Here is a 14649-nt window from a genome sequence, read left to right as displayed (position 1 = left end):
CTTTTCTTTCATGAGAAAACACCTTCTACCTGTTCTACCACCTTAATAATACTGTTCATATTCAGACTGACATCCCTGCGATCATACCAGCAGTTGTAGCTTTGTGTAAACACCTCCTGGATGTTTAATACAGTGTGGCAATCACAAAATCGTGTATGCTTTAAAAGGGTCTCTCAAGTTTTGTCTTCACTAGGAGGCCATTAAATTACAGTAGGGAATCACCCCAGTTAAAGACATGCTTTGTAGGTTTACAAAGCCTGTATGATCTCCCTCCACACTGTTTGGAAGTATAAAGGGTGTATGGTGTGGTAGACTATTTCAGAGCAGAACAGTGATGGGAGATGGTTGGTGAATTTTTCCCAAATCTGATTCTTCGCTATTGAGTATTAAATCAGCTCACAGTAGACTTTAGGCAGTTTATTTTTATCTGATGATCACTTGGTAAAACGCCCCAAACACAATATAAACAATGAGAAGTCAAAGATTTCTTTAATAAAAAAAAAAAAAATAAAAAAAAAGATTAAGCCTACATTTGTTTCCATTACGTAGAAGAAACATGGGATGAATTCTACACGTAATTACAAAGAAATTTAAGCAAACACTAATGCTCATCTTGCCGCTCACAATTGTTTTTACGTGTGAACGCACAATAGTTTCCCCTCACATCATTACTATGCTAATCTTCAGATATTCCGATTAAACATTTTGTTCACCTCTTAACAATTACATTAATGATAGACATTAGATCTCTCTCATGGTCATTGTTACTGACCAATCAAAAGAAGGAAGAGGACGAGACTGTTGTAAAATACTGTTTATTTCGTGAATATTGACAACATATGCATTTACATTGATTTCCTAGCTCATTACAGTTTTTGAAATTTGACTGACACAGTGTTGTATTGTAACACACTATGAGGCCTGTAGACAATCTAACAAGTAGAAGACGCACAGCTCATTATAAAGACTATTAAATCAAACATGCGTGGCATTTAAAAATACAAAAAAACAAAAAAAAAAAAAAACCCAACAAAAACAACCCCACCAAAACATAAAAACTCCCATCCGTCCATTACTCTTCATCCATGAGCACAGAATCCCCTCGGTCGATTAGACACAATAACTCCGGCTTGCTCAGTAGCGCCCTGTCAAGAGCACACAGATATTAACATTAGATTGGATGAATTCCAGCAGCAACAGGAATGTGAGGAAAATGCACACATCTGGCAAGTCACATTTTTAAGACTAGACGACTCACTTATTCAACACGTTCTTTCCTACATTCGTTTCTGCTGAGCACCACTGCATTAAAGTGTCATGCTGTCGTCTTATAAATAAATAAATTTCTTCACACACACACACACACACACACACACACACACGCTGTACATACGTGGAGAGTAGGAGCGCGAGCGGGACCGGGATCTGTATCCTCCACGACCGTAGTAAGGTGAAGGAGATCTGCGCCTACATCAGAGTTTAAAGTTTACCATAAAAGAATATATACATACACATACATATATATACATACATACACACACACACACATATATATATATATATATATATATATATATATATATATAAATAAATGAATAAATAAAACAATATACACACACACACACTGTATTAAAACGTGCTCCACAAGTAAAACAATAATGGACTTTAATACATCAGAACACAGGCTTAGTGTCCCCACTTTAAACTCACTTCTACTTTCATTCTGAATAGTGAAGTTTCAGTTCTTTTTTTAAAACCCTCTGTTTATTAATAACTCTAAACGAAGCCAGGTGTAAATGCACCCATGTTTGGGTTTAAGCATTGACCCTGCTTCTTCATATGATCCATATCATGTGTTGATCAAGATCATTACTCTACATACAGCATTCAAGCTCCAGCCAAACACAGGCCCTGAACTCATACATTTTCTACAACTTTATAACCTCTATAAGACTATTGTCAGAAGCGCTATACAAATAAAAATGAATTAAATTGAGAGAAAATGTCATGGAAACTTGACCATCACACCCATAAGTGTTTTCGAGCATCCCATTTCGAGATCTACAGCCTTTTGTTTTTATTTTAATTTCCACTCTTCTGGGAAGGCTTCTACTAGATATTTGGACTGGCGCTCGGGTTCAGCCCACTGCGGTTGAGATTAGAGCTCAGTGCAAGATCGTGAAGTTCTTCCACTTGGCGAACAAATTGTTCATGAAGCTTGGTGGGTGCACGCATGAGCTTTCTCATGCTGGAACAGGTTTGGGGATCTCGGTTCCAGTGAAAGGAAAGTGAAATGCTTCAGTACATGAAGACAATCTATACAATTGTTGCCAACTTGGAAACAAAAAGTTGTGACATTGAAGTGTTTACAAACTCATGGTCATATAGACTGTGATAATGATCGATAAAATCCTAAAAAAAAAAAAAAAGGATCTAGTCACCAACTGTTAAAATAGACGACTTTAGAGTCAGACTTGAATAGCAATATGAATCACACACTAAAATCAGGAGCACAAAAAAAAAACACGAAAGATTCTTTGATACCACACACTGACCTGTAAGATTTGTAGTATTCCCGATCATCATAGCGGTCATAGCCCCGATCGTAGCCGCGGTCATAGCCCCGATCGTAATAGTCTCTGGAGCGACTGGAGGATGAGCTGGGTCTTCCTCCTCCTCCTCCTCCTCCACCTCCACCACCACCACCACCACCACTGCCGCCACTGCCACCACCACCACCTCCACTAATGCACATAAAGTGGACAGAAAGAATGATCGACATGTGTAAATTAACTCGCCTAAGAAGAAGCATGTGCAGAAAGGCCGACTTCCACCTACATAGTTTACGTCCTATGTACATTTGCCTTAAGCATGAACAATGCTGCATAACCCATTCCTTTTTCCTCAAGTCAACACTGCTCCTCATAAATCCCCACCTCCAGCCCGAACTTTAAACTCCTCAAACTTTGGGTGGTCTTCTCAACTACAAGGCTGCCACATCAACATGGTGGTTCACAATAAAAGAACACATTTCCTACTTTTCAACTTGTATATATAAAGTACTACCGATAGATCAATTCACAAATTTTGATTAAATCAAGTTATGTGAATTAAATACTACTAAATATTGTCCACTATAATGCAATTTCTGACTGAAGTGTTGCATGACAGTTTGGTGCTCACTATAGTATAATTGTACCAACCCAACAAACATGAAAAACCTGAAAAACGACATTGAACACCACACACAAAAACGTTCTTTTTTTTTTTTTTTTTTTTTTTTTTAACAATTGCTGTTCACCGCAGCCAGCAGAGGGGCCAGCATCACAACGGTTTCTTTATAAATAGAGCGGATGTCACAACTGCTGCAGAAATTGGCTCTCATGACACAGTTAAATTGAGGCTCCTGTCCTAGTTTGGTGTGAAACGCGAAATGCACACTCACTAGGTAGGCCGGCCCATGTAAATCCCAGGTGTGGGGGTGTGTGGTCTCTTGGTGATGGAATAGTCCACCCTGATACGCCGGCCATCCAGCTCCATGCCGTTAGCTTGCTCTTTCGCCTGGAAATGTAACAGAATATAGAAAAACATTTTTGTTATATACACAAGAATATAAAAATAATGCGGCAGCTCCTCCTTGAGAAAAAAAACAAACACACCTCCTTAGAGTCCTCCCTGTTCTCGAAGTAGACGAAGGCGAAGCCTCGTGAGCGGCGAGACTGCTGGTCGTACACGATGCTGACGTTGGACAGGGGGCCGTATTTGGAGAACACTTCTCTCAGGTCTCGCTCTGTGGTGTACAGGCTCAGGCCAAACACACCCAGGCAACAGTTAGGGTCAGGGTTTGCCTACAAGACAAAGGCAAAGAATTTGATTACCTCACCAAGAGCATTCACAGGAAGAGTTAAAAACCTCTTATGATTGTCTAGGAACCAGTTATCTCCGGATAAAGTAAATATCTGGCTGATTTATTGTGAGACAAATCAGATAAAGGACCTGGAAACACCACGGCATCGGTGGGAATAACACCTGCTAGTGTTTTAAGTTCTTCACCACATTCACGATCCTGTGCTATTATTTTAAACATTTATTTTAAAATGAATGCTTTTGACTACTAGAGGGCTTTAATCCCTGGAGGCTGTGCGCACACAGTCACGCTTTGGGGATACACTCTCTGGATGATGGAGTAAAATCACAAGACTGGTGTGCCACTCAAGTATCATTCATTCGTTCGTCCAAAGCGGCAACGCTACCTATTAATCCACACCACCTGAATCCAAGAAGCTGGAAGTAAAAGTTTACTCGTATTTAAGACGTTTTATACGTGGTTTGTTTGTTCCCTTTGTTTACCCTTGAGAAATTAAATCCCCCATTAAACTTACTGTCGCTTTAAACTTCGGACAAACCCGCCTGGAAACTAAAACCGTCAAATATTCCCAAGGGAAATTTGCCTGCTCTAAATATTTATTCTGTTGGGTGTGTTGTGTAATATAAAGGAAGCTGGGAGTGTGTGAAATGAGGAAGTGTAGTATGAAAGTGGTCTTGTTTGAGTGCATGTGCAAGAGTGACAGGAGGTTCATACCCGGTTACCAACATGGCGTCTGCGATTGGACATGGGCGAGTGGCTGCGGCTGCGTCGGTACTCGCGGCTGTATGAGCGGCTGCGCGAGTGACGCCTTCGAGATCGTGAGCGAGAGTGACGACGCCGAGAGCTCCTGTGGGACCGGGACCTGTGTGGAGGGGAAAAATAAATAAATAAAATAGTACATCCTGAAAAAATCCTTACACTTTCGTTACTGACTCCTTGTCTGGAAAATGAAGCATAGCCTACACACTGAAAGATTTACAGATACAGCATTTAGCAGATGCTCTTATCCAAGGTGCTTTGAGTCTTCATTAATGAACAAATCAACACCGGTTTGCTAGATTACAAACTTACTGTAAGATACCATCAGCCTAAAACTTTTCTTTAAGACATTATGATCAGCACCATGCTCCGCACGTGTAAAATAGCGTTTCCCATTAGATTTCAGAAGATGCGAAGAAAGATCCTTACCTGGACCGGGACCTGGACTTCGACCTGGAATGGGATTTAGATCTAGACCTGGAGCGGTGGGAACCATCCTTAGATCTTCCCGGCGAGTTGCTGGTCGACTTCACTGAGCCTCTGGGACTCACACTCCGAGATCGGGACTCCTGTGCGAATCCAAAACCAAATGAGCACAGGCAAAGCAGAGCGAGAACTTCCCATGCATCAAGTCATAGCCCCAGACCTCTTATCAATCAAGTTGACAAACAGACTTCTTAAAAAGCTTGTTAAAGTCGGTTTAAATCCATTGCATCATGAAGGATTTTTTTTTTTTTAACAAAACACCGACTAGCATTAGAATATGGTTTAAAAAGCGTTGTCTTTATGACAGAAAGAGTAGCATGCAAACTTTAATGAAAGAGAGTTGATATTCAGACAAAAACAGACTAATGCACATTACTTAGCCCTCTTTCATCTTATCCACCCGAACACTTCTGAGATTAACTTCATAACTTCAACCAACATTCTGTTCTTCTTTCTTCAGTTTCTTATTCTGACTTCTGTACTTCATCTTCAACCATTCATTGCTTCCATAGTGACAACACTCTACATGAGGGGAACTTCTCAGAACTTCTGGCCACACAGAATTAGCATGCACTCGCAAATTTCAGCCTCATTTAAACAACATTCGACTTCGGCCACCTTTTTCATTCTTCCCATCTTAACCTTAATAGGGAAAAACAAGAAAAGGGTAAAGTCTTTGTGGTAGTCATGTGGGTGAAAATGTACATTAGTCATAAAAAAAAAATAAAAAAAAATAAAAATCCATCTAGAGACGATGATATAAGCCAATATACAAAGTTTAAACATGACGTTACATCAACCTAAAAATTTTTAAGAAATATGCAATTTACATCGAGTCATTTATCTAAAACAATTATGCAACTTTTAACACAAAACGATGTTGGACCACCCAGTTTATCTACGAGTAAAGGAAAACTCCACCCTGAACAACTTAAATGTCCACCATGTTGTCTCATTTCACTGTGCACTGCGTCAGCTATATATGGTAGACTCAATTATCCATTTTCTCCATTCCATCGCCATTATTATTTATTTTTCTTCCTCAAATGTAATCAATTGACACATTGATCTATTTTGAATTTTGTAAAAGATCCCCCAGTCCTGAAGGATTCAGCCCTGGCTTCATATTTAACTTCTTAAAAAATGCTTCATCAACAATTGTCTTTTGGCCGGACGAGCCGCCTTTACATCCTTAAACCCATCAGCTGAAGCTTTAACTACTTTATCTAACTCGTACACCGTTAAGTAGCCGAGACAAATCTCTGCACGAGTTCAGTGTATCTGCACTGTACATGCGCATTGCATTCTGGGCCAGTAAACCCAGCACTTCCTGTTTCCTCCACTTTGAGAAGGTCAAAAAGGTTCTTACTGATATGTTCTAGGAGTCAACACTTAAAACCAACCTGTTACTCAAAACAATAGTATTCACTTTTCTCATCTTAAACACGTGTAAATAATTAAATACACATCACAATACCTAAATCCATACAGGTGGGAAAAAGAAATGAACGAAAGTGTAGGAATTGCTAAACATTCAGAATATTTGTAATGGAATTAGACACAGTGTTACAGGGTGGAGTTTTCCTATAATTTCTTTTGGGTAAAATTATTTATGATTATCCACCATTTTCGATGGACAAAAGAAAATACGTTTCTTAATATACAAGATATAACACGTTTCCTTTCCATTTGGAATTAAACCAAATATAATATTTACAATACAAGTATAAACATGGCGTTTTTCTCACAGGCCCTTATTATATATATATATATATATATATATATATATATATATATATATATATATATATAAATGTACAATAATAACACATGTCAGCATGTGAAGTTATAATGAAATCGAAACACTTTAAATCTGATTAATAATAATAAAATCACAGTAAAAACAATCTAATGTATTTATTAATTAAATGTTATTTATTTGAAATCGGTTCAAATTAAAACGAATTGTTTTAACCATTAAATGGCGCAACCACGTGGTTTTGTAGTAGCGACTTTTCAAATTAAAAGGAACACAAATTTATAAAAACAATAGTAATAAAAAAAAAGACAACTAATAATACTTTATAAAATGTGTATTACATGTAAATAACTTGTAATATGTTTAGTTAAATCTGTGTCGCTGTTCCGGTCATTAAGTATAACAAGGCTGGCAAGGCGGAATACCAAACAGTCGCCTGCTCTCTACATAGGCAACCTACATAGTGTGCACCATTACGGCTGCCACACTAAATCTAGTGTACTTCATCGTAACTGCTTTCGCCAATTGGGACAGCGCCACGGGCAGGCCTAGAGTGCCTGCTACACTGCACAATGAAGACTTACACAGCTAGGCCTCGGCCCTGAGGTGAATCAAACGGCAGTAAAAAGCTACGTAAAAATAACCAGTGTGAATATTAAAATGATTAAAAAAAAACCGCTTGAAAAAATACGCTAAAATAGTTCACAATTAATTCGGTTTGTTAGCTAGCAACATTACGCTAAGCATTATTTACGCAGTTTCCCTGAACACGTTGATTCAAATCATTTTTTTACATAAAACAATTATTCTCCTTACGTACTTTCACTACAAACTCCTTCTCGGTGTCGCTCATGGCGGATCTGTACCTGTAAAATGAACAAATGGAGACAATTTAATTACAGTTTCGTTACGCTATCTGCCGCGCGCCCAGCTAACCCGAGCCGTTTCCTGAAACTCCGCCCTCTGCGCGCGCCGGAGAAACCGCGTCACGAGCAGTCCGCTGATTGGACAAAATACATTGCTTGGTGCTTGATGAGCCAATCAGCGTGTAGAGGGCGGGCTCATTCGGATTAGGACGCTTTTATGATTTACACTGACACCTACTGTTCAGGCGAGTAATTCCACCCAGTGCACAGCCACTTTATGGACTGAATAGATAGATACAACTTTACTGTCATTGCACAGTGAAGGTACACAGCCACGAAATGCAGTTTCATGCAAATGCATCTTGGACTTTGGAATTCGGAAATCTTATCTTTTGCACGGCCTCACTTTACACACCCTGCACAAATGATAAAGCTTTCTTTATTTTTAGTTCATACTTTATTATTTCATTTCCCTACCTTTTGTAGCACCAGCACACCATGACAAATTTGACATGACAATTTTCATTATAATATATTATATACATATTTTTAATTTATGTTCCATGCAGGAGATGCAACCTGAAGGAGATTGGAGACTGCAAGGTGTTGGCGGGGGACAGTGTAGCTAGACAGCATCGGATGGTGGTCTGTAGGGTGGTTTTGCAGGTGAAGAAGAAGAAGAGGAGGAGAGTGAAGACTGAAATTAGAATTCGATGGTGGAAACTGAAGGAGGAAGACTGTAGTGTGAGATTCAGGAAAGAGGTCAGAGAGGGGCTCGGTGGTGGTGAAGAGGTGCTGGATGATTGGGCAACTACTGCAGAAGTGATAAGGGAGACAGCTAGAAAGGTACTTGGTATGACATCTGGAAATAGAAAGGAAGACAAAAAGATGTGGTGGTGGAATGAGGAAGTGCAGGACAGCATAAGGAGAAAGAGGTTGGCAAAACAGAATTGGGATTGGCAGAGTGATGAGAAAATTAGGCAGGAGTACAAGGAGATGCGACAGCAGATAAAGAGGGATGTGGCGAAAGCAAAGGTAAAGGCATATGAGGAGCTGTATGAGAAGTTGGACACTAAGGAAGGAGAGAAGGATTTATAGCAATTGGCCAGGCAGAGGGACCGAGCTGGGAAGGATGTGCTGCAAGTTAGAGCAATAAAGGATGGAGATGGAAATGTGTTGACTAGTGAGGAGAGTGTGTTGAGAAGATGGAGGGAGTATTTTGAGCAGCTGATGAATGAGGAAAATGAGAAAGAGATAAGGTTGAAATGTAGAGATGGTGAAGCAGGAAGTGGATAGGATTAGTAAGGAGGAAGTGAGAGCAGCTATTAAGAGGATGAAGAGTGGAAAGTCGGTTGGACCAGATGACATACCGGTAGAAGCATGGAGATGTTTAGAAGAGATGGCAATGGAGGTTTTAACCAGATTGTTTAACAAGATTCTGGAAGGTGAGAGGATGCCTGAGGAATGGAGAAGGAGTGTGCTGGTACCGATCTTTAAGAATAAGGGAGATGTACAGACCTGCAGTAACTACAGGGGAATTTAGTTGATGAGTCACACCATGAAGTTATGGGAAGGAGTAGTGGAAGTCAGGCTGAGAGAAGAGGTGACCATCTGTGAGCAACAGTATGGTTTCATGCCGAGGAAGAGCACCACAGATGCATTATTTGCTTTGAGAATGTTGATGGAGAAGTTTAGAGAAGGTCAGAAGGAGTTGAATTGTGTGTTTGTGGATTTAGAGAAAGCGTACGACAGAGTGCCCGAGACAGGAGTTGTCGTATTGTATGAGGAAGTCAGGTGTGTCAGAGAAGTATGTGAGGGTGGTGCATGACATGTATTAGGACAGTGTGACGGCAGTGAAGTGTGCAGTAGGTACGACAGACTGGTTCATGGTGAAGGTTTTTGCAGTGGTAATGGACAGGTCGATGGACGAGGTCAGACAGGAGTCTCCGTGGACTATGATGTTTGCGGATGATATTGTGATTTGTGGTAAGAGTAGTGAGCAGGTTGAGAAGAGCCTGGAGAGGTGGAGGTACGCGCTGGAGAGAAGGGGAATAAAAGTCAGTAGGAGTAAGACGTACATGTGTGTGAATGAGAGGGAGGGCAGTGGAGGGGTGTCGTTGCAGGGAGAAGAGGTGGAGAAGGTGGTGGAGTTTAGTTACCTTAGAAATATTGCTAAAATTAGAAATATGATGTCGTTACAGGATGCAGAAAAACTAGTTCATGCTTTTGTTACTTCTAGATTAGACTACTGTAACGCTTTACTGTCTGGGTGTGCGAGTAGGTGCATAAATAAGCTTCAGTTAGTTCAGAATGCAGCAGCAAGAGTCCTCACTAGATCTAGGAAATATGACCACATCACCCCTGTATTAATCAGTCTACACTGGCTCCCAATCAAATCTCGCATTGATTATAAAATTTTACTACTGACATATAAAGCACTTAATGGTCTCGCACCACCGTATCTGAGTGAACTTCTGTACCAGTATGATCCTCCACGCCTACTTAGATCAAAAGGTGCAGGCTATCTGTTGGTTCCTCCAATAATGAAGATTACAGCAGGGGGCAGATCTTTCTCTTATAAAGCCCCGCAGTTATGGAACAGCCTTCCTATCAGTGTTCGGGACTCAGACACAGTCTCAGTGTTCAAGTCGAGGTTGAAAACATATTTATTCAGTCAAGCCTTTAATCAGTAGATTTTTTCTCAGGTAAAGGCTCAGATCTGGAGGGAACATTGATATAGAGTGTTTGGTGAACTGGGATATTTGTACGCTGTCGTCCCCTCACATTCACGTGTTCACTCAGGTTTGTTGATGGTGGTGTGGTGGGCCGTCTCTTATCCCAGAGATCCCTCATGTCTGTGTTGCCTTCTGGTTCTCCCTTTTAGTTATGCTGCTATAGCGAGTCTTGCCGGAGTCCAAACTGCACAGTGACTTTAACTCTCATGCAACAATAGGTACACTTAATAATCCATATCCTTCTCTTCCTGTCACCCTCTTCTCTCTCTCTCTCTCTCTCTCTCTCTCTCTCTCTCTCTCTCTCTCTCTCTCTCTCTCGGTCGAGTTAAACATGCTCCTGAGGCTCCAGTGACCACTGTTCCTGCCCCTCTCCCCCCCGTGGATCTTCCCACTTCATCCAGGCCTGCCTGGATTGGATGTCAACAGTCTCCTACACTGATGTCAACAGTCTCCTACACTGATTTAGAAATACACTTCGCTTTTGATCATCATCACTGCACCCCGCAACATTGTATACCCGCCACAAATGGACATTCGGTGTAACCCAGATGAGGATGGGTTCCCTCTTGAGTCTGGTTCCTCTCAAGGTTTCTTTCTTATGCCATCTCGGGGAGTTTTTCCTTGCCACAGTCGCCAGTCGCCACCGGCTTGCTCATCAGGGACAAACTTACTCATAAAGAACATATTCATTTTTAATCACCGCATTATCTGTGTAAAGCTGCTTTGAGACAATGTTCATTGTTAAAAGCGCTATACAAATAAAAATGAATTGAATTGAATTGAAGTTACCTGGTGTCAACAGTGCAAAGTAATGGAGAGTGTGTTAGAGAAGTGAAGAAAAGAGTGCAGGCAGGGTGGAGTGGGTGGAGAAGAGCGATAGCAGGAATGATTTGTGATAGAAGAGTATCTGTGAGAGTGAAAGGGAAAGTTTATAGGACTGTGGTGAGACCTGCGATGTTGTATGGATTAGAGACAGTGGCATTGAATAAAAGGCAGGAGGTGGAGCTGGAGGTAGCAGAGCTGAAGATGTTAACGTTTTCGTTGGGAGTGACGACGATGGACAGGATTAGAAATGAGTTTATTAGAGGGACAGCACGTGTAGGACATTTTGGAGACAAGGTTAAGGAGATGAGATTGAGATGGTTTGGACATGTGCAGAGGAGGGACATGGGGTATATCAGTAGGAGAATACTGAGGATGGAACTACCAGGAAGGACAAAAAGAGGAAGACCAAGAAGGAGGTTCATGGATGTGGTGAAGGAAGACATGCAGATAGTTAGTGTGACAGAGGCAGATGTAGAGGACAGGGGGGGTGTGTGGAGATGGATGATCCGCTGTGGCGCCCCCTAATGGGAGCAGCTGAAAGAATAAAAATTATAATATATAAATTTAATTATATATATATTAGGGCTGTCATAATCGGAATCAGAATCAGACAACTGAGCAACCATGAGGTTAAGGGGCCTTGGCAGCTTGGTGTGTCTGGGATTTGAACTCATGATTTCGGATGATTTCGTATTTCGGATCCAAAATCCAATGCCTTAACCAATAAGCTACAGCCCTTGTCTTTCTCTCTTTCTTCATTTTTATCTTTATTTATATCTTCTTCACATTCTATATTTTCTGCCTTTATTTCTTTTTTTTTACTTTATTTCTTCCTGCTTCCCTTTTTTTTTAACTTGACAAACATCCAGAGTTTATACTCATACACACTGCCACCTTAATGCCATTCACTTAATTCAAGACAATTTATAGACCATTACAAGGACGTAAACAATAACAAACATGTTGTGATGATTCTGCACATGTCTGAGCCTAAAGCATTTCCTGTGGGGCCATTTTAAAGCATGGATCTGTCAAAACAGAACTACCAAAACATACTTTTAAACAAAACAGTTAAGGTATTTATAATAGCTAAAAATAGATGATAACCGTTAAAGCGTCACACGCTGTTAAAAAACTTCTGTTTAGTTCATTGCTATGGTCACTATGGTCAGGTTTTTAGTAGTGATTGGAAGGTAAGATAATTTAAGTGAGTTGGTTCTTTGAATTCTTGTTCATCAAAATTAACGATATATTTTTTTTTAGACATTTAGGTTATTTCGTTCCTATAATCCTTCAATCACCTTCATAGTGTTCATGGGAGTCACGTGACAAAAGAACGAATGACTCAGACCAGAGGACTTATGAGCTAATCACATTTGTGTGTGTGTGAATCCAGTCCCTTAATAGTCATATGGTTGAATGTGAAAATGCTTCCCGAATGCTTACAATTTTTCAGTTGGCAGGAAGGTTGAGTGTGTGTGTGTGTGTGTGTGTGTGTGTGTGTGAGTGAGAGAGAGATCGGCCACAATGCTGGTGGTTTGCAGATGCAGCATGTGGTGTATATGTCCATGATGGAGCGAAGAGAGGCTCCAATGAAGTTGAGCCACCCTCATCATCCGCTGTAGGGTCTAGCAATTCTAAAAGACACAATTCCCAAACCAGGCAGTGAAGCAGCTCCTCGGGATGCTTTCAATGGTCCCTCTGTAGAACGTTGTGAGGATCGGTGGTGAGAGCTGTGTCTTTCGCAGCTTTCTAAAAAAAAGTAGAGGTGCTGCTGGACTAGGGTTCTTGGACAGGTAAACACCAAGGAACATTTCTAAATTTAAAGGATTGCAGTACTTATCTGGACAATACAGGGCAGCATTTGATTATTAAAAGAGTCCTAAAAGATTTAAAAGTAAAAAAAAAAAAAAAAAAAAAAAAAAAAAGGAAAACATCAGTATGAATGACGTAAATTGAAAAGAAAAATATTTTATTCAATAAAATATAGGAGCTAATGTTTGACAAGGCATTTTTTTATTTAATCAGAAAAAGTTGTAAAACATACAACTCTACAGTGCTACTAAATTACCACTAGGAGTCAGTATTTCCTATGTAATAGTTCCGCGCGGTTCTCGGTACTTTAATAAATAATGTCTGTTTAATGAAATGATGCAATAAAGAAAATCTCACGGTTCTAATAGCAGTCAGTCTTTACAACGTAGTAAATGATAGGTAGGTTTAAATTATGAAATTTTATTAGTTTGTTATAGCAGCACATCCACTGCCACATTAACAAAAAAATTTGTATTGTATTAATCTTAACATCAAAATAAAAATAACTGAAATGTGGTGGAAAATCAATCAACATCTGTGGCTTTTCAATGAGGATTATAAATGTTAAATCTCCAAATGACCATCCACAAGAAATAATATTCCTACTGAAAATAGTGTCCAGTTGTCCAGATTTCATCCGTAGCCACACAAAGACAGATGAGTAAAGAGCTAAAGCTGAATTACTGTTTATTACTGAGTCTGAATGATGTATTTTTAAATAATAATTTACAGAAAATATCGACAGTGGCTGTACAATACTTCAGTGAGGAATATTGGTGAACACATTAAATTAAACTTTTGCTCCAACCCCATATTATTGCAATAATAATAAAAATAATAACAGAACACTGTTTTGTGTTATACAGTAAACAGCACCAAATCCAACATCATCTTTTTAGAATAATAACACAACCAGTGTTTCATCACTTTGAATCAAACATTCAATGGCATTTGTCTTTTAAAGGGATAGTTTGTTGAAACATCATCTTCTGAAAAACATTTGCTCTCTGAAATTTTCTTACTTTTTTATTGTATATATTACATACAATATATGGACAAAAATTTTGGGACATCCGACTTTTCCAACCGTGGTTTTTTTCACCAAACCGTTATCACAAAGTTAGAGGCACACAATTGTACAGGGTGCCTTCGGATGCAATGGCATTAAGTTTTCCCTTCACTTGGAACTAGGAAACCCAGACTTGTTTCAGTAGGTCAGTGCCCCTGTGCACAAATCCAGCTCAATGAAGATATGCTTTACATGGGTTGGAGTGAAAGATCTCCTGCTATAGAGCTCTGACCTGAAGTCCTATTGAACACCTTCGGGATAAATTGGCATGCTGACTGCACCCCAGGCCTCCTGAGCCTGACTTTACTAACACTCTTGTGGCTGAATCTAGAAATCACCACAAGCACACTCCAAAATATAGTGGAACAACTTCTCAAAAAAAGTGTATATTATATATATTATACCAGTAAAAGAGGAGTAAGTGTGGAATTTGATGTTTAAAAAGCCAATCTTATGGCTAAACTTAT

The 14649-nt window shown here is 39.8% G+C and overlaps 1 protein-coding gene across 2 annotated transcripts; it reads right to left on the bottom strand.

Moving 5' to 3' along the window:
• Positions 1-799: 799 nt before the first annotated feature.
• On the bottom strand, positions 800-7851 carry tra2b (transformer 2 beta homolog). Of its 2 annotated transcripts, XM_083522003.1 has the most exons (9): positions 7693-7837; positions 5490-5755; positions 5057-5196; positions 4583-4730; positions 3660-3848; positions 3446-3561; positions 2556-2744; positions 1394-1467; positions 800-1145 (listed from the first exon to the last, which is right to left on the bottom strand). In XM_083522003.1, the coding sequence occupies exons 4-9, from the start codon at positions 4613-4615 to the stop codon at positions 1135-1137; spliced, it is 612 nt and encodes a 203-aa protein (XP_083378129.1). In that variant the 5' UTR covers positions 4616-4730; positions 5057-5196; positions 5490-5755; positions 7693-7837; the 3' UTR covers positions 800-1134. The 2 variants fall into 2 exon arrangements, with proteins under 2 accessions (XP_083378129.1, XP_083378128.1); XM_083522002.1 differs by lacking the exon at positions 5490-5755 and having other exon boundaries at positions 7693-7851.
• Between the last annotated feature and the right edge of the window lie 6798 nt (positions 7852-14649).

Source organism: Silurus aristotelis, assembly GCF_946808225.1.
Source record: "Silurus aristotelis genome assembly, chromosome: 20".
Lineage (NCBI taxonomy): Eukaryota > Metazoa > Chordata > Actinopteri > Siluriformes > Siluridae > Silurus > Silurus aristotelis.
Note: the sequence above shows the minus strand (reverse complement) of the source record. Positions and strands in the feature narration are given on the sequence as shown.